Below are 20,018 nucleotides of genomic sequence, written 5' to 3' on the forward strand. Positions count from 1 at the left end.
GAAACCCATCATCAATTGTCATAAAAGTTCTTGTTCGCGAATGTCATTTAGGGATCCAGGAGGGACAGCATGGTGGCGCAGTGGTTAGCATTGCTGCCTCACGGCGCCGAGGTCCCAGGTTCGATCCCAGTCCTGGGTCACTGTCCTGAGTTTGCACATTCTCCCTGTGTATGTGTGGGTTTCGCTCTCACAACCTAAAGATTTGCAGGTTAGATGGATTGCCCACGCTAAAATTTAGGGATCCAGGAAATCTTCCATCTTGACCTGGTCTGGCCTACATGTGACTCGAGATCCATTGCAATGTGGTTGACATTTAAGTATCCTCTGAAATGACCCAGCAAGTCACTCAGTTCAAGGCCAATTAAGGATGGGCAACAAATGTTGGCCTTACTGGCAACATCCAGATCCCATGAAAGAATGTTAAAAATGAATAACAAATGGTGACGCCACAGTTCATTTTTTGATTAGCATCTGGCGATATAACTCAATGTATTTAGTATTATACTGCACTGTTTCAACCTCAGTGCTTCATGTTGCTATTATCAGTAACTGCTATGAGCCAGCTCCTTGATGACCTTACCAGAACTCATTCTTCAAAAGTTTTTTTTTAACAAAAGTCTTTTATATCATTCCAGCTATTTTTTCATGTTAGTTACCATGAGGTTTATTGATGGCTGGATCGCTTTTAAGGCTGATAGGTGGCTCAGACTTTACTTCTCACTGGCACTGTTGAAGTTCAGCATGTACGAGAAGCAGGTTATTTTACAATCATCACCAGTTACTTTATTGGGAAGGATCAGATGGCTGGGGGTATATTTAAAGCCAAAGAAACCTCAATAATGCCACTCGGGCCCAGCGATGGCACAACATAGGTTACTGGAATACAAAAGGCAAGAATGTATGCATTAGTTGTATGAAACCTTGGTCAAACCATTCTGTAGTCCTATATTCAGTTTTGGACACCATGTTGGGGGGGGGGGGGGGGGGATTGTCCCAAAAAATGGCAAAGTAATAATAATAATCGGGGGGGGGGGGGGGGGGGGGGTGAGATCTTACCAGAGCAAATCCTGTGTGACCATCTCGTGAGGTTTTGCGGCCATAACGGGATTTGAGCCCGTGGGGAACTCGGAAATTGATGCCTCACATCTCAGGAAGGGTATACTGGCCTCTGACGGAGGACAACATAGGTTCAGCAGAATGATTCTGCAGCTTGAGAGGGCAAATGAAGAGGAAACGTTCCATAAATCCAGCTCTCCTTAGGAGAGAAAATGGAGGGGTGATCTGATCAGGGTATTTAAAATGATACATGGACTCGAAGGAGTAGATAGAATGAATCGATTCATTCTGATGCATGATTCAACAAAGAGAGGGAGTCATCTCAGAATTAGAGCTGGGCCACTTTGGAGTTAAATCAGAAGCACCTGTCCCACACAAAGGGTAATGAGGTTCTGGAGTTTTCTCCCCTAAAAGCCTGAAGATTCTGGAAGAATTGGAACTTTCCCGAATGCGATCGGTAGATTTTATTGGGCGAGAGTAGCAAGGGATATGAGCAAAGGTGGGAAAATGGAGTCGAGGCATCAATCAGCCATGCTCTAACTGAATGACGACAGGCTGAATGGCTTTGTCCTGTTGCTATGTATGGTATGTACAAAAGGGGTTTCAGCACTACCAGAGCCAGGCCAACAGCATTCAAGGGATATAACTGATCAGGTTTTCCATTTTCTGGCAGTAGCAGGAGCACATGCATTCGTAGGGCTGCTGGGCTGCTGCCAGATTCACTGGTTTTTGCTTCTGGTTGACTGTACATCCAGAACTAGTTCCATACATCTCACAGCATGATGGCTGTAGCACTGATAACTGCCCAATGAAACCACTCAGATTGAATTGGAGACACTAATAGCATCATTACATTCCACTTTGGAGCAGAAACACATTTCTCTGTGTTCTGAGTTCTCCCTCAGGACCAACAAAGTACAACACCAAAGCTGTTAAACTAAACAAAAGACAGACCAACATGGAGGCTGCTACAATCTGGAATTTGTATTCAGATTTTCAAGATTTCTCACCATAAAGACCCTGGAGTTCTCTGAAAGCAGCATTCAGCTGCTTCCCATGAGATTCAAGTGTTTGTGCCTCAATGCCTCTATGCCAAGCCCATTCTACCTGTTGCTCGTTCTTCATATGAAGAACCTCCTGATACCAATCCTTAATTTACCTTTTCTACGTTTCAGCTCCTGCTGTCATAGAACATTGCTTCAAACTAAACTATGTCCTCAGTATCATATGTTCCAGTGTTAAGTGTTCTCTCTGTGGCTTTTTTTTAAGACTGAAAGCTCAAGTTCTTCCAGTTTTTCTTCGCAATTCTGTCCTCTGGCACAAGGAATCCCCAGCTCACGTATTACATCAGTCAACTGCTCCATTTTGAATTGTGTAAATAATTGGTACATCAATCCAGAACATGATGGGGCGATTCTCCGAGCCACGCACCGTGCCTGAGAATGGCCGCAACTGCACCACGACGCCCCGATGCCGGCGCGCGATACTCTGAGGTGCGGAGAATCGGCAGCATTTGCGCCAGTGCGGGTGGCACGGCACCGGCCACTGGAATCGGCGGGGTCGCCTATTCTCCGGCACGGATGCGCCGAGCGGTGGCGCGGATACGACATAGAGTGCCGCCGGCGCCGTTCACCCCTGGTCTCTGCCAGCGGGAACTCTGCGCGAACAGTCGTGGGGGCGCGGCCTGTGGGGGGGAGGGGGGCTCCAATGGGGTCTGCCCGCGATCAGGTCTCACCGATCGGCGGGCCGGCCTCTCCCCCCTCCCCCCCGGGCCTAGTTTCCAGCACGGCCGGCCCCTGAACAGCGATGCCATGTTGTCGGGGCCGGCACGCTGAAACAGTCCCCCTGTGGGGCCAGAATCGGTCGTCCCTGTGCCGGTTTTGCACCGTCGTGAAATGCGACGGCGTTCACGACGGCGCAAACACTTGGGCTCCATTTGGGAGAGTAGCCCCCGATGTTTCTATTAATGATTGATGCCCTAAATTGGACTCAATCAATACTTTGCCCTCTCTGGCTTAATACAGTATTATACATATATTCATAAAACAGGCATCCTTCATTCAATATCTATATTTCATCACTGGGGACTGCAGCCTATTTTCACTTGCTTTCCGATACATTTTATGCTTAGTAGTCAGCATTTCCCCATTGGCTACTACATTCCGAACCATTACCAATGCACAAAATTCAGCTGGGTGTTGCAACTGAAGAATTTGGGCACTAGATGGATGAGCAGAATGACTCTTTATTGTGTCAATTTTTTTTCATGGTTGATCTATTATTTCTCCAACAATTGGTCTTTTGGTCAACCCCGATAGTAGCTGTTCATAGATATTATAAATAACGCAAAATGGTGTTGATGAAATGGGCAGACAAGTGGCACATGAGGTTCAATGTAAAGAGGTGTGAAGTGATTCATTTTAGTAGGAACGACACAGAGAGACAATACAAAATAAAGAATGTGGGGCGGGATTCTCTCAGCCCGGGGCCAGGCCGGAGAATCCCCGTGACCGGCGCGAATCGCACCACACCGCCCCGACGCCAGCACGCAATTCCCCGCAGAACAGAGAATCGGTGCCATTGGCACCGGTGTGGTTGGCAATGGTGCTGGTCGGGGGGCGCTTTACGCGCTCCCCCCCGACCAATTCTCGTCCCAGGATGAGCCGAGCGGTCATCATAAATACACCGAGTCCTGCCGGCGCCGTCCACACCTGTTCTCAGCCGGCAGGAACTCAGCGTGAGAGGGCCGGGGGGTGCCCTGCGGGAGGGGGGATCCAACCCTCCGATGTGGCCTGGCCCGCGATCGAGGCCCACCGATCGGCGGGCCGGGCTCTCTGGCTGGCGGCCTCCTTTCTTCCGCGCCAGCTCCTGTAGTCCTGCGCCAAGTTGCATCGGGCCGGCGCGTTGAAAGAAGCCATTGCGCATGCATGCGTTGGCGCCAGTGCCGCTGCGCATGTGCACGTTGGCGCGGTTGCCACTGCAAATGCGCGGATCCCACAGCGCCCATTTCACGCCGGGACAAACAGCTGGAGCCGCGTGAACCGCTCCAGTGCCGTGCTGGGCCCTGTAGGGGCCAGAATGATCCTGAGGCTGTGTTGACGCCGTCGACAAATACGATGGCATTTCTGACGGCGTCAACACTTAGCCTGAGGATCACAGAATCCCGCCCATGGTTCTGAACGGGGTCCACAAGCAGCAGAACTTGGTGAACCTGTATAAATTATCAAAGGTGGCAGGCCAGGTTGAGAGAGCAATTAATAAAACATATAGCATCTCAGGCTTTATTGATGGAGGGATAGACTACAAGAGCAAGGAGGTTATCATAGATTATCATAGAATTTACAGTGCAGAAGGAGGCCATGTTACACTCATATCAAACACCAGGTTTCAATTAGACTATTTCATTCAGTTCTGCGTACCACACTTCAGGACAGTTGTGAAGGCATTAGAGAGAGTGCAGAAAAGATTCTGGTGAATGGTTCCATAGGTAAGGAACTTTGTGCAGCTCGATTGGAGAAGTTGGGACCATTTTCCTTGGGGAAGAGAAGGTTGAGGGGAATTTTGATCAAAATATTTAAAATCATGGACAGAGTGGATAGGGAAATACTGTTCCCATTGGTGGAAGGATTGAGAATAGAGGGAGGATCTGAAAATGCACTGCCCAGGATTATGGTGAGGACAGGAATAAATTGAGCATTCAAAGGAATTGGATCATCCGAAAAGGAAGAATACGCAGGATCACCGGGAGAAGGCAGGGGAGTGGGACCAGGTGAACTGCTCATTCAGAGAGTTGACGCCGATATGACGGGCTTCCTTCTGTGATGATTACTAGTTGATGTACTTCATTATGGCTATTGGTAACATGGTGTGATTGGACAGTATCTGCGTGATGGCTCTTGACAAACCAAACACAGATTAGCTCTTCATTTCCCTATTTCCGTTGAGTACACATTCTCAGGTGACATTATAGGGAGGCAAAAGCAGCTCAAGAATTGAGAAGGATTCTGGATCATTTATGGAAATGTTCAGCCAGATGGGAGATGAAATTGAATGCATGGTGTACATGTTAAACAAATGGAACAAAGCCAGCAGAAAGCGACTCAGAAATCAGTGTGATGTTGGATTGTCATTGACTCCTCAAGTGAGACATTGCCAATTTACTGTAAGCCACTGATTTATATTCTTTTACCAGTTGATGCTGTTGCAGGGCTCTGAGACGATACAGACATACTGGGTGCTGAAGGTGTAACTTTCCTGAGCTAAATACCCACACCTCGCAGAAGAGCCGTGAGGTGATGATGCAGCTGTACAAAACCTTGGTCAGGCCACACTTGGAGTACTGTGTGCAGTTCTGGTCACCTCATTTTAGGAACGATGTGGAAGCTTTGGAAAAGGTGCAAAGGAGATTTACCAGGATGTTGCCTGGAATGGAGAGTAGGTCATACGAGGAAAGGTTGAGGGTTCTAGGCCTTTTCTCATTAGAACGGAGAAGGATGAGGGGCGACTTGATAGAGGTTTATAAGATGATCAGGGGAATAGATAGAGTAGACAGTCAGAGACTTTTCCCCGGGTGGAACACACCATTACAAGGGGACATAAATTTAAGATAAATGGTGGAAGATATAGAGGGGATGTCAGAGGTAGGTTCTTTACCCAGAGACACTGGCCACTGGATTAAATGCCCATTACTCGCATTTACTTCAAATGAAAACTGTCTCTGCTTTGAGACAAGGATGAAACCTCCTCAAAACTTACTTCACTGTTAGATGAAGAAGAATCTTAGAAACCATTGCGATTGCCGTCAGTGTCAGCAGGGCTGCCAAGGCGTAGATAGTCCACACTGTAAATAAGTGCAGGGTTGGTTAGTAGGGGCCAGTGATGTTAAACAGAAGGCACTGTCCAGTGGCAGAGCGGTACTCACCTGGCATGTTCTGGTTCGATTGGCTGGGGCTTGCTGTGATGAAGTAAAGGATCTTTGACGACCCCGTGCACGCGTTGGTGCCAGGACCCCACCCTCTCCGGTTATCACATCCGATGCATTTATATCGTTCTTGCTTGCTGGAGACTGGGCGCGGGGGCTGTCTTTTATTGCTGTGGAGATGACAGCGGTCAGCAGAGGGAGATTTGTAATCCATTTAAAACACACAATAAACATGTATCTCCCCTGAAGGATTAATTACAATGAACCACTTGAAAGCCTTCCCTTCCTTTGTCTGGGAGTCTAATTCAAACTCACAATGGGGCACTTTAAATTTGGACCTTCCTCCCTCACAATCTTTTTAACCATCGCAGAGGGAGAGACACATTAACATTTTAGCCACTTCTCAATTAGTTTTGAGCACCATTTCAAAAAGGTCTTCAGTTTAAATCTTGCCGTTCGTAAGTCATTGTCGAAGTACATCCTGAAATCTGAAAGGGAAATGTGCAGGGCCGGTAAGGGTGGCACTTGTACCAATACCAGGCCAATCTGGGGCCAAGGTTGGCCCTTGGATGATGAAGTGTTGTTATGCATGCCCACTGCAGGCTGCAGCTCACTTTCTGCCTGCCAGCAGCAGGCACCGTGTGTGTGTTTACTCACCCCACTGCATACCACAGCAGAAGTTATTCTCCACATTGTGAAAGAGTGGGGCCCACACACCAGTTGCATTTAGGCAGCTCAAGTCCTGACTCTATCCCTGGATAAAAGCAAATTACTGCGGATGCTGGAATCTGAAACGAAAGGGAAAATGCTGGAAAATCTCAGCTGGTCTGGCAGCATCTGTAGGCAGAGAAAAGAGCTAACGTTTCGAGTCCGATAACTCTTTGTCAAAGCTGGCTAACACTGTCATGTTGTGACTAGAGTGTGTGGGAATTTAGTTTCCATTAGAGAGCTGCCAGTGTTTTGAGGCGCCGCTAGCGACACAAAGATACAGCAGGGGAAAAAGTTGCTCCACTTGATGTTTATTGGTCTGTTCTTGCGGGGCTTTTCTCCCCTTACTGCTTTAGGATAAATTTTAAATCCATGAGAGTGGTAAAGTAGCTCAGTTTTTGAAATGGCTATCAGCTTAGACAGAATACTTGGACAGAAGGTGCTCAGAATGGATTCTCCAGTCCACTCTATAGAGACACAGTCATAAACTTCAACCATTTAAAGGCACACTACAATTTGTTTCTAATGCAGAGAAGGCATAATCTATTTTTGTCCTGCTTCCTAGCAGCAGGGGTAATTATTTTTGAAGTAGTTTAACATAATGAAACCACTATGAATCCCAAGAACAGCATATAACCTGACTGGACTGGCACCATTAATTATGCTACATTTGTAGCATTTAAAGAGACACCACTGTCCATTAGCAAAATTGCAGCATATCATTTTCACCAAAGTGTCGTTACACAAGATAGCGTCATTTCCATCACTGAGTTGTGCACATGCGTAGATTGCATGTGTGTCTTTGCAAGGGTGAGTAAGCGATGACGTATGTACGTGTGCACGTTTAAAAAGCAAGGACAGGTTTGCCAAATACTAATTCAAAAAGGTGGGTCTCCTTAAACTTGTAATTATTCTCACATGTAAACTCTGAGATCAATAGAACATTTATAGAGAGAGCATCATTAGATGGAGGGAGGATAAACAAAGACGTCACAATGAATACTCTAAATCTGCCAATTTCCTTTGTTTACATCAGTGATTTCTTGCCTGTTTACAATAGGTTGCTGGAGAGCAGAGCAGCTTGTTTGGAATGGCATTGATAAACTTCAAGGGCAGGAAATTATGTAAGGCTTGGATTTATTCTAGCGGCTGATGAGACTCGCCAATGGCTGCCAGTGGGAACTTCTGGCCCTACCAAGGACTATGGCATCTTGTAGGCCCGCCAGCCGCCAGGGAATCCGCCATGGAGTGTCACCATCGGCTGGACTGGAAGGTCCCACCAACGGGAAGGGCCTAAAAATCCCACCCGAAGAATATAAGAGCATAAGAAATGGGAGCAATAATAGAGCTTTTGGCCCCTCAAGCATCCTACATCATTCAACATGGTCATAGCTGATCTCCTACCTCAATTCCACTATCCTGACCACTCCCCATGTCACCTTGATTCCCTCAGACATTAAAAATCTGTCCATCTCAGTCTTAAATATATTAAATAATTGAACGTCCTCAGCCCCCCTGGAGTACAACATTCTAAAGATCCACAACCCTTTGAGTGAAGACATTTTTCTTCATCTCAATCATACTTGATAACCTCTTATCCTGAAGTTGTGCTTCTGTGTTTTAGATTCCCCAGCCAGGGGAAACAACCTCTCAGTGGTTGTCCTATCAAGCCCTTTCTGAATCTTGTTCAATGGGATCCCCTCTGATTATTCTGAATTCCAGAGAATACGGGGCCAATTACCTCAGCCTCTCCTCAGAAGACAACCCCAAGAACCAATCTCATGAAAATTCACTGTACCACCTCCAAGACATGTACGTCTGTCCTTAGAAAGGGACCAAAACTGCCCTTTCCCATGTTGACTTTGTCCGATCATACTGTGATTTTCCAAGAGCATTGTTAAAACTTCCTTAATAATATCTTTTTATGATGTTCCCTGTTTTCTTTCCCTCCTTGCTCGAATCACAGAGTTATATTTACTAACTTCTAATCTATGAGGACTCTTCCAGAATCTGGGGAAATTTGGAAAAATCATAACCAGTCCATCCTAATATTCACCAACTCTTTTTCTTGACTGATATTAATTGCCTTAAGTTTACCATGGCTGGTTTACTCCCTTTCGATTTATTCCCTTTTATCAACTTTTTGATCAACATTTGCTGGTTTCTGAAACACTGCCAATCCTCAAGTTTATTAATATTTTTTGCATCATTCTACGCCTCTTATTTAATGCTGTCCTGAACTGTCTTAATAAACCACGGATGGATCTTCCTTCCTGAGTTTTAAAAAAAATTGAATGCACTTTTGTGAAACATCTTTCCTTAAATGTTTCACACTGTTAATTCACAACCATATCGTTTAGTCCATTAACCGAATTAGCCTTCGTCAGCTCTCCTCTCATACCTGTGTAATTGGCTCTGTTTAAATTCAAGAGTTTTTGTTTGGGGCTAGAAAACATTGCTTTACTTAATGTGATATTTAATTGTATTACAATCACTTTTTCCCAGATGAGCCTTCCTATAAGATTACAAATTAAACCTTCCACATTGCACAAAATTAGATCTAATATCAGTTAATCCCTAGTTAGTTCCACAACATATTATTCTGGGCACTCTTGTGAAAGCATTCTACAAATTAATTATTCCAAATCTCACCCATGCTGAATTCATTTGCTGATTTTCTGTGCCAAGATCCTTTCTCACCACTGCCCTTATATCATCCTTTATTATCAGTGCTCCTCCTCCACTTTTTCCATTCTCTGCGTCCTTTCAAATTGTTTTCTACCCTGAGATATTTATTTCTTAACCTTGGTCATCTTGTAACTATGGACAGAATTTAATGGGTGGTCGGGTTTCCCACATGCCACCCAAAAGGTCTGCACAGAACACATCCCCATCAATGCTGGCTGGTCCTCAGCCATATCAAGGAGCGTTAATTGGCTGGAGACCTTCCTTTAACACCCGAGGCTTTAGCAGGGTAACATTACAAAGCTTTCCTCTCTCCTCACCATCCCTGACCTGACCTTCTTCCACCAGCCTAAGTATTAAGGCCAGTTGGAAGCGGTTATTATTTGGCCATTAATTGGCCACTTAAGGGCCTCAATTAGAGTGATGAAGGGCAGGCCGAACGCAACATCACCCATGCCCTGTAAAATTGAGAGCAGGTGGGGAGCAGGTGGCAGGAAGGCTCTTCCCACTGTTAAGGGCCAGGGTTTAGAGAACCCAAAAGTGTATCATGGAGTTCACCTGACTCACAACTTTTACTTGATTGTGGTATGGGGAGCAGATGGCCCACTCCACAGGTGTGGTGCAGCAGAAATTTAAAAGTAATTTTTAAAGCAAAACAATGTTTATTCTATGAACTCAGTTAACCTTTTTAAAACATACAGTGAACATCTTAGCAACCATCAATTCAAATACACCCCACAAAGAATACAACACTCTAAGTAATCCTTAAACTCTCCTTTTAACATCCAGAAGACAAAAATCCTTTTTACAGAAGCACATCAGGTTTAAATTCTCTACTGAAAGCAGTTATCACTCTGAATTCACCAAATGATCTAGAGATAGTCTTTAGATTGCAGAGAGATCAAAATTACACCTTCTTTGGCTGGCTTCAGCTCCAACACTAAAACGAAACCAAAAAACACAGACACCAAAGCTGTTCCTCAAAGCGAAACTAAAAAGCAGAGCCAGAACCCACACTCTGGCATCACTGCAGCCACTTGAGCAGACAAACATTTCTTAAAGTGACATTCCCATGACACCACCTGTAAGCCTGCCAGTGGGGAGGGGGGGGGGGGGGTGGTGAAGGTGGCAGTGGGGTGAGATTCTGCCCCATGTCTCTTTAATGTCAATTAGATCAGAATCATTAATCTCTATTTGTGCCATTAGTTGACCTACTTTATTACAAATGTTTGTGTGCTCAGATAAATAAACTTTCATTTTTGCCACTTTGATTTTGAGGGAGGTATTATTCCCATTAAACTCTCTCAGGGAGGTTTTTCTGGAAATTGGTAAAGACCGATAAGCGGGCAGGAAAAGCGGCATGGAACCCAGCAACAGCGGCTTTCTCTGCTACATAATGGAGAACTTGGAAAAGAAAAATCAAAGATCGGCTTCCACGATGTATCACTGGGGGGCAGTATCTGATTCGCCCACCGTGCCATAAGAGGATCTGGTGCGATTTTTAAAGGCCTGGAACTCCGCACGCCCTCTGGCATTGCCGCCTTGGCACAATGGCATCACACGTTTCAGTTGACATAGAATCGATTTGGATGTTCTCGCAATATTTTCTGCTCCCTTCACCAAATCCTCCTGACATGATTGGAAGCAGAAAATCATGTCCTCTGTCCTTTCCTTATATTTAGCCAAGTCACTCCACTGCTCCATTGTTTCAACTTTTCTTTTTAGGTTTCTAATTCTGCCTTCGCCTGACTCCTTCCATCCCAATTCTTTCAGGTTAAAGATGTAACAGCCCTAGTTATATGGATTGCCAGGTTCACTGATATCCCTTTGGTTTAAGTGGGACCCATCTGAATGGATTAACTTCCTCTTTCACCTGTACTGGTGCAAGGGCCCCATGGATCAAAACCCTTTCTTCCCACACTATTCTTTGAACCATACATTTAATTTTCTAATCTGTTTGATCTATTCCAACTAGCCTGTGACTCAGGTAACAGTCTATAAACCTTTGAGTCTCTGTGTTGTAATTTGGATCCTAGCTCCTCAAACTCTTCCAGCAGAACATTTCTACCAATGTCATTGGTTCCTAAGTGGAACAAAACAGCTGGATTCTCTCCCTCCCACTCCAAAGTACATCTTGGGCGCCATGCCTACCTTTGTACAAGACGGCGAATCCCTCAGCTTGGTTAACTCGGTCAGAGTAAAAGTACAAAATGACAAAGCTGGCCGACACGTTCAAGCTGTCGTACGGCCGGTTTCTTCCATCGAACCTGGCGAGAACGTCATTGCTGCGGCCGTCCAGGAACTCCACCATGTCGCTCGTGTCCCGAATGTCAAACAGGGCAAAGTCAAACCGGATGAGAGAGGCGCCCGGCACCTGAATGGTCCAGTAGCACACTCTACCGCTGGCGTAGTTGTCAGGGAAATCAGGCGAGTAAATGATGCCAGCATCCGTCGAATAATTCCCACCACAAGCCCCGATCATTGCTGCAGGAGATAGGGAGAGAGAGAGAAAGTATGAGGTCAAGTAAGGTTTTCAATCAAAAGGTCCTTATTCATTCATTACTTACTGATTAGAACTATGCCAGGATAGGCTGTTCTCTCCGTGGTAAAATTGTTAAAAAAAAGAAAACTGGGTGTCACAATATGTGGATATTATAGAGTACATTAAGCATTAATCTGAAAGGAAATGAAATGAAAAATGAAAATCGCTTATTGTCACGAGTAGGCTTCAATGAAGTTATTGTGAAAAGCCCTAGTCGCCACATTCTGCCGCCTGTTCGGGGAGGCTGGTACGGGAATCGAACCGTGCTGCTGGCCTGCCTTGGTCTGCTTTAAAAGCCAGCGATTTAGCCCAGTGTGCTAAACCAGCCCACTGTAATGTAATGTAATGTTACTACTCTAGTCTCTAGATAGTACTATAGGGCAACCATATAAATATCACATGCCTCCTCGACTTCGGGGAGAGAGTGGAAGGGAGCCAGACAGAGTAGGTGTAAAATAGCTGAGCTGACAGAATAACTTACTATTGTCGAAGTGTCGTGTAATCTTTACTTATCTAATTCCTTAGTAATATGTTTGAATCTAATTCAGTGTGGTGCAATAAATTAGCTTTGTTTGTTAAACACTGCTTGCTGTTCTTTGTTAACACTACAACCTTCACCATCCTGAAGAACAAAAACAAAGAACACAGCACTGGGGAGGGGTTGAATCAAAAGAATCTGGGAGCAAGGAAGACGACAAAAAAGTACATATTTTGGATTGCTCCATCAGGACAAGCAATTTACGGGTCATATATTTTAAAATCAAGACCAGAATCTGTGCTTGGAATCAAGCCATTTGTTTCTGAAGGAACTGTGACCCCCATGGCTTGGATCTGACTGAACTGAATGCGGTTTAGTTCAGAAGCTGCATTTCACAACCAGTTCCAGGTCCTGTGGCCTTACGCCCATGAACTGAAGTCACATTGCATGATGATTGCTCATTCACCTGCAACAATTCCCCAGCTGGCAACATACGAGAATCGAAAGGGGACAGCGAGTAGAAACTGGGTACTTCATAGGCAGGATGGAGGCTTTGGATCCTCCTGGACCAGATTGACCACACATGCTTCACAACTAGTAGCACTGCGTGCAAAGTGGCTTTACTCCGATGACATGATTCACGAAAAGGATAATAAAAATAAATACATTCTCACGTATAGATCATAGATCATAGAATTTGTGGGCAGCACGGTGGTGCAGTGGGTTAGCCCTGCAGCCTCACGGCGCCGAGGTTCCAGATTTGATCCCGGCTCTGGGTCACTGTCCATGTGGAGTTTGCATATTCCCCCTGTGTTTGCATGGGTTTCGGCCCCACGACCCAAGGATGTGCAGGCTAGGTGGACTGGCCACACTAAATTGCCCCTTAATTGGAAAAAAATAATTGGGTACGCTAAATTTATATTTAAAAAACCCAACAAAAATAGATCATAGAATTTACAGAACAGAAGGAGGTTATTCGGCCCATCGAGTCTCACCTGCTCCCAAAAAGAGCACCCAACCCAAGCCCACACCAAATCCAATCCCTGCAACCCTACCTAACCTTTTTGGACACTAAGGACAATTTAGCATGGCCAATCCACCTTACCTGCACATCTTTGGATTATGGGAGGAAACCGGAGCACCCAGAGGAAACCCACGCAGACACGGGGAGAACGTGCAGATTCCGCACAGACAGTGACCCAAGCCAGGAATTGAACCTAGGACCCTGGAGCTGTGAAGCAACAGTGCTAACCACTGTGCTACGAGCCGCCCACTTGGTGGCATAATGACTAAAAGAAAGAAAGATGTGCGCCCCAATCTCAGGACATCCAAAAGCACTTCACAGCCAATTGAAGCATAGTCATTATTACATTGTAGGAAACACAGCAGTCAGTTTATGCACAGTGAGCTCCGACAAACAACAATGTGATAATGACCAGATAATCTGCTTTTTAGGTGTTGGTTGAGGGATACATATCGGCTAGAACACTGGGAGAACTCTCTTGCTCTTCTTCAAAATAATTCCAGAGGATCTTTCAAGTGAACCTGAGAGGGTGTCTCAGTTTAATGATTCTTTTGTAAGATTGCACTTCTGGCACTCCCTCAGTACTGATGTTCGGCCTGCATCTGGTGCTCAAGATGAGAGGGACTTGTAGCCAAAACCAATTGCCTCTGTGAGAGTGCAGCCAGTGCAGTGTAACATCAGCATGGCTGTGAAGACCATATGTTTCTCACAACCGCCACCATCTCGAAGGACGAAGGCAGTATGGCACACAGGAACACCATCACCTCCAAGTTCCCCTTCAAGTCAAACACCACCCTGACTTGGAAATGCATCACCGTTCCTTCATTGTTGCTGTGCCAAAGAACCTGCGGCTCCCAGCTAACAGCACAATGGGAATACCATCACCACACAGGCTGCAGAGGTACCAAAAGACAACTCACCACCATCACCTCAACACATCGCGAGGAATTACCCACCCCCAGCATGGGTGGGAATCGTGACGGGCTGGGGGGGGGGGCTATATTTGGCTTCATTGAAAGAGTCTATTTCCCATTATCAGGAAATGAGTTTGGAATTTTGATCTCCTGACTTCGATGGTGGGTTAAAGGTGGGTTGAGTTTCCTGCTGATCTGTGAAGGGAACGGTATTTGCATCTCACGAATGCTCATTAAAAAGCCAACTCCCTGGAATCACGATCCCCCCTCCAAATCAAGTGTCCTTCCAGTGGATAATCAGAAACTTTGGCTCTAACACACACCGAGTGAGCTTCAACCATGACTTGGAGGTCAGCAGAGGCTGCTTTCGTCGTCCTTCAACACTGTAACTGCTAAATATCAGGTACATGTAACACAATCTGTGCCATGGCTGGGCATGACCAGTGGGCTGGGAAGATGGAGGCAGGACAAGTAGTCGGGGGGGGGGGGGGGGGGGGGGGGGGGGGGTACACCAGAGAGAAAGGGGGAGTCAGCGGCAGGACTAGCAAGGGGTTGAACACAACAGGGGAGGGGTGAAACAGAAGAAAGGGTGGGGGGTGACCTGAGAGAGGAAGGGTGAGATGGGGACAGAACTGGGCGAACGTGGAAGCATAAGAGTGAAAGGGTGAGATGGAGATAGACTAGAAAATGATCAAGGAACAGAATGCAGTAGTGAAAGATTGTCTGGGAACCCTGACATCCGCAGCAGGGGTGGAGGCAGCCTGCTGATTGCTAAGTCCTGCTGTCAAAGATGACTTTGGCAGGTGTCTGATGGCATGAGAACTGGAGCGTCTGCTAAAAATCTCCTGCTCTGGAGCAGGTGCACCCTTCCTCCCTCTGACCTTCTGAAGTTGATTGGGTCACAGGCAGAGGGGATCTGAAGCAGCAGGACACACCTGACATGCCTTGGGTGGATGTCCCAGGGTATCAGGTTAGCACTCCTCCTTGTTTTGGGTGCTCAAGAGTCCCTCCCTGACTCCTTGAGGAGAAGGGGCACCTGGAGGGAGGTTGAGGTGCCCCATCCTGCTCTCACCTAGCCACTGCAGGAACCCACTCATGGTTAGAGCGATAGTCTGGGTCCAAATCCAGTAGAAACTGTTGGAACTAGGTCTCCAAGATGGCCAGCCTTTCAATAGTAACTTCTTTGCACTCACAAAGCAGACCCACACTATCAGACAGAAGGTGTATGGACTCCTCCATCTTGTGTTTGAGACTGCTGTGCCCTCTGACAATGCTGTCTGATGTTCTCCTGCCTGTCTCTGCACCTCCAACATTTCTTTCTGGCCTGATTCCAGAGGCTCATCATTGGATGAGCAGGGGCCTGATCTTCAGATGTCCTTCAAGTGTGCAAGACCTGAGATGTCACTGTCTCCACTTGCTGTGGATACATTTATCTGAGATGATCATCAGATTGTGGTCCCACCCAGGCGTGTGTATCTGTGCTGGTGGAGGGTGCAGGTGAATGCAGTGACTGGTCTTCGTCCGAAGGTTATTTGGCATCCTCATCTGGGGCTCCAGATTATCTTCTCTCTATTCCTGCCACCAGCAAACGCTGATCATTCATCTTTTTTCTGCACTGCAGGGCAATCCTTTTTTTGTTTACCATGGGTACTGACCTTCCCGATGACCCTCGTCCAAGGCCGACATGGTCAAGTAAGAGGACTGCCTGCTCTCATCCTGAGGAAAGAGGCCCTTCTGCCATTCATGGACTGTGTGGTGGAGAATCATGAGGGAGATGTTGCTGAACTGTGAAGCTTAGGATTTGGTGTCATGGTGTGACTGAGCCTGGCCTGCGGTGAGTGAATGTCTGTCCTGATGCCATTTAAATATGACACTGTGGCCTTCAACCTCATGAGGTAACAGCAGGGCTACAGAATCCTGGATCACCCTGCCACGAAATTTGACGAGCTCCTTGCTGAGGCATAATTAATCAGTTGAAAAGCAGAAGATCCCGCATATTCATCCAACTCGCTGTCCAACAGATCTGTCATCATCCTTCCTACCCACCACCAGACAAAATAGAAAATTCCACCTTTAACAATAAATATTGGCTTTGCGAGCATTGCCCACACACCAAAAATAAATAAATAGATAAAATCAGTCTTCACTCATCTGATAGCTGAATGAGGAAAAGCACTGTACAGTGTGTGAACTAGATCCAGGCCGGTTGGTGAAGTTAAAACAAAGTTTACTTTGCTGGAATGAGTTTATTGACTTTCTTCACAGTCAACACAACTCCAACACCCCAGTGTCCCAGCTATCCTCATTTATAAGTGTACAGGTGCCCATCAGATGTTTAACAATATAATTGCCATTAAATCTTAACTAGGTGATTAGTATTAAACCATAACAATGTAATTGATAAGACATTGATACACTGTAGTAGGAAATCATTGTTGTCACCCTGTCCCATATTCAATAATGATCTTAGTGTATTGGTGTTATAATTTGCCTCAATTGGCATGGTGGCACAGTGATTAACACAGCTGCCTTACAGCGCTAAGAACACAGGTTCGATTCCGACCTTGGGTGACTGTCTGTGTGGAGTTTGCACATTCTTCCTGTGTGTGCGTGGGTCTCCTTTGGGTGCTCTGGTTTCCTCCCACAGTCCAAAGATGCGCAGGTTAGGTGGGGTGGTCGAGCTAAATTGCCCCTAGGTGGGTTTACGGGGATAGCGTGGAGTATTGGGCCTAGTTAGGGTCTTTCAGTGGGTCGGTGCAGACTCGATGGGCCGAATGACCATCTTCTACACTGTAGGGATTCTATGATTCGATGAGTTGTACAGACAACGCCACTTCCATTTGCTGTCATCACTCAGGTTGAAAGGTGCTCATGTGTGAGCATTCGGTGGTGTCGGGAGCCGCCTTGGCCATGGTCATCTTGTGGTAAAATAACCGACCAATAACCACTGTCCAAGCTGACGTGTGAGGAATAGTTACTTGGGTAAGATCACAGAAGAATGCCTGGCAGGCTTGGAATCAGAAACCCCCCCCCCCCCCCCCCCCCCCACCAGCAGGGGTCAAGGCCAAAAGATGACATTGAAGGACAATTTCGAAACTTGAGAAAATTGAACAATGGGAAATAACACAGCAGATAACATCATATCGTGGTTACAGCGCAGAATAAGGCTATTGTGCGCCATGTCCATAACTCAGCTCATCCCAACTCCTTTCCCTTAGTCCTGCAATTTATTTTCTCTCCAGGTGTTTATCCAATTCCTCTTTGAAAGTCACAATTGATTATGCCTCCACAACACCCTCAAGAGTGTTCAATTCAGATCTTAACAACTCGACGCATATTTTTGTTCCTCATGTTGACATTGGTTCTTTTGTCATTCATTTTCTTTTGCCATCCTTTGGTTCTTGACCTATTGACCAACGGAAATATTTTCTCTAAATCTACTCTGCCTCAACCTCTCATGATTTTGAACATCTCTATCAAAACTCCTCACCTACTCTTCCCGAAGGAGGGAAACCCAGCCTCTCCAGTCTATCCTTGCAACTGAAGTATCTCATCACTAGAACCATTCTTGTAATTCTTTTCTGCACCTTCTTGAAAGCCTTCACATTCTTCCTAAAGTGTGGTGCCCCGAAATGGGCACAATGCTCCAATTGAACCTGCACCACCAGTATGTATAAATGTTCATTGTAACTTCCTTGCTTTTATACTCCAAGCCTCTGGGCGGGATTCTCCCCTACCCGGCGTGACGGGGGGTCCCGGCGTAGGGGAGTGGCGCCAACCACTCCGGGGTTGGGCCTCCCCAAAGGTGGGGAATTCTCCCTGAATTCATCATGCAAGGTGGAATTCTCCCCACCTTTGGGGGCTAGCCCCGTGCCGGAGCGGTTGGCACCAGACGACTGGCGCAAAAAACCGGCGCCCCTGGCAGCGGGGCTGGCCGAAAGGCTTTCGCCGGTCGGCACATGCGCCGGCGGTGACGTCAGCGGCCAGCTGCCGCTGATGTCACCATCGGCGCATGCGCGATGTGGGTTTCTCTTCCGCTTCCGCCATGGCGGAGTCCGTGGCGGCCGCGGAAGAGAAAGAGTGCACCCAGGGCACTGGCCTGGAGTCTGAGCGGGGGACCCGATCGCGGGCCAGGCCACCGTGGCGGCACCCCCCGGGATCCGATCGCCCCCCCAGGACCCCGGGGCCCGCTTGCGCCGCCGATCCCGCCGCCACCAGAGGTGGTTCAAACCTCGGCGGCGGGAGAGGCCTCCCAGCGGCGGGACTTCGGCCCATCCGGGCCGGAGAATCACCGCAGGGGCCTCGCCGATCGGAGTGGCGAGAGTCCCGCCACCGCCACTTCCCGGGTGGCAGAGAATCTCTGCCACGGCGGGGTCGGAGAATTTCGCCCTCTATGTCTAAAGCCCAAGATTGTGTATGCCTTTTTAACCACTTTCTCAACCTGCAATGATTTGTGCACATGTACCTCAGGTCTCACTGCTCCTACAATCCCTTGAGGGAGAGTTATCTTTAAACCAGACACCCCTCGCGACACACTGAGTGAACTGAACAGTCTCCATAACACATATGATGGTAGATTTTCCTCTTTCCTAAGATGGTGAATTCATTGTAAGAAGCCACCTTATGGAAATTAGAAAAAGAGCTTCCTAGTACATTGAATTATGATTTATTCTTTATGGGATGCATGCAAGTCCAGCAGTTATTGCCCATCTTGACCCTTTGACCAGGGTGGCATGGTGGCACAGTGGTGAGCAGTCGTGCCTCACAGCACCAGGGACCAGGGTTCAATTGGGTTACTGTCTGTGTGGAGTTGTACGCTCTCCCCCTGTATATGTAGATTTCCTCCAGGTGCTCCGATTTCCTCCCACAGTCCAAAGATGTGCGGGTTAGGTGGATTGCCATGCTGAATTGCCCCTTAGTGTCCAGGGATGTGCAGGTTATGTTATGGGGTTATGGGGATAGGGCAGGGTGGACATGGGGAGTGGACATGTGTAGAGTGCTCATTTGAAGGGTCAGTCAGACTCAATGGACCGAATGATCTCCTTCTGCACTGCTGGGATTGTATCTCCAATTGCCCTTGAACTGAATGGCTTGCTAGGCCATTTCAGAGGACATTGCTGTGGATCTGGAGTCATATGTAAGCTAGACTAGGTAAGGATGGCAGACTTTCATCCCTAAAGGACGTTAGTGAACCCAATGGATTTTCAAAATAACCTGTCACAGTCACCATTACCGAAACTAATTTTCATTTCCAGAATTATTTAAGTCGTGGTGGGATTTGAACCCTTGTCTGCAGCACATCAGCTTGAGCCTATGAATTACTAGTCCAGTAACATTACCACTACAACCACCATCTTCCCCCTTATGCTTACAAAAGTGCAATGACACATCATTAGGAAATTTGGTGCTCACTGAATCCATGGTGCATTGTAAACTTGTGGCTGAGACTCCCCAATTACAAGTAGCACTACTTCCTGACAAAGCTACACAATGCTCTTCCGAGTTTGGGCCTGTACATTTTGTTAGAATACAGCAAATGAGGGCTTTAAGTTGTGCTGTAGTAAGTAACACCTGACATGTGTTAGCCTGATGCAATGGTGTCATTTTCATTTTCGCACAACCCTTACAGCAGTGATGAAAAAAAGCAATAAAGCGTGCTCCTACAGATTCCTCATGGTCAACTAGAAATA

At 46.8% G+C, this 20,018-nt stretch overlaps 1 protein-coding gene across 1 annotated transcript in view; it reads right to left on the reverse strand.

Moving 5' to 3' along the window:
• kremen1 (kringle containing transmembrane protein 1) overlaps positions 1-20,018 on the reverse strand; it is a 224,400-nt gene that overhangs the window by 49,957 nt on the left and 154,425 nt on the right. Inside the window, 4 exon segments of the mRNA XM_038791451.1 lie at positions 5,812-5,896; positions 5,978-6,038; positions 6,041-6,147; positions 11,522-11,854. Coding sequence (XP_038647379.1) covers positions 5,812-5,896; positions 5,978-6,038; positions 6,041-6,147; positions 11,522-11,854 — 586 coding nt within the window.

The sequence above is a fragment of the Scyliorhinus canicula genome, chromosome 1 (assembly GCF_902713615.1).
Source record: "Scyliorhinus canicula chromosome 1, sScyCan1.1, whole genome shotgun sequence".
NCBI classification, from domain to species: Eukaryota; Metazoa; Chordata; class Chondrichthyes; order Carcharhiniformes; family Scyliorhinidae; genus Scyliorhinus; species Scyliorhinus canicula.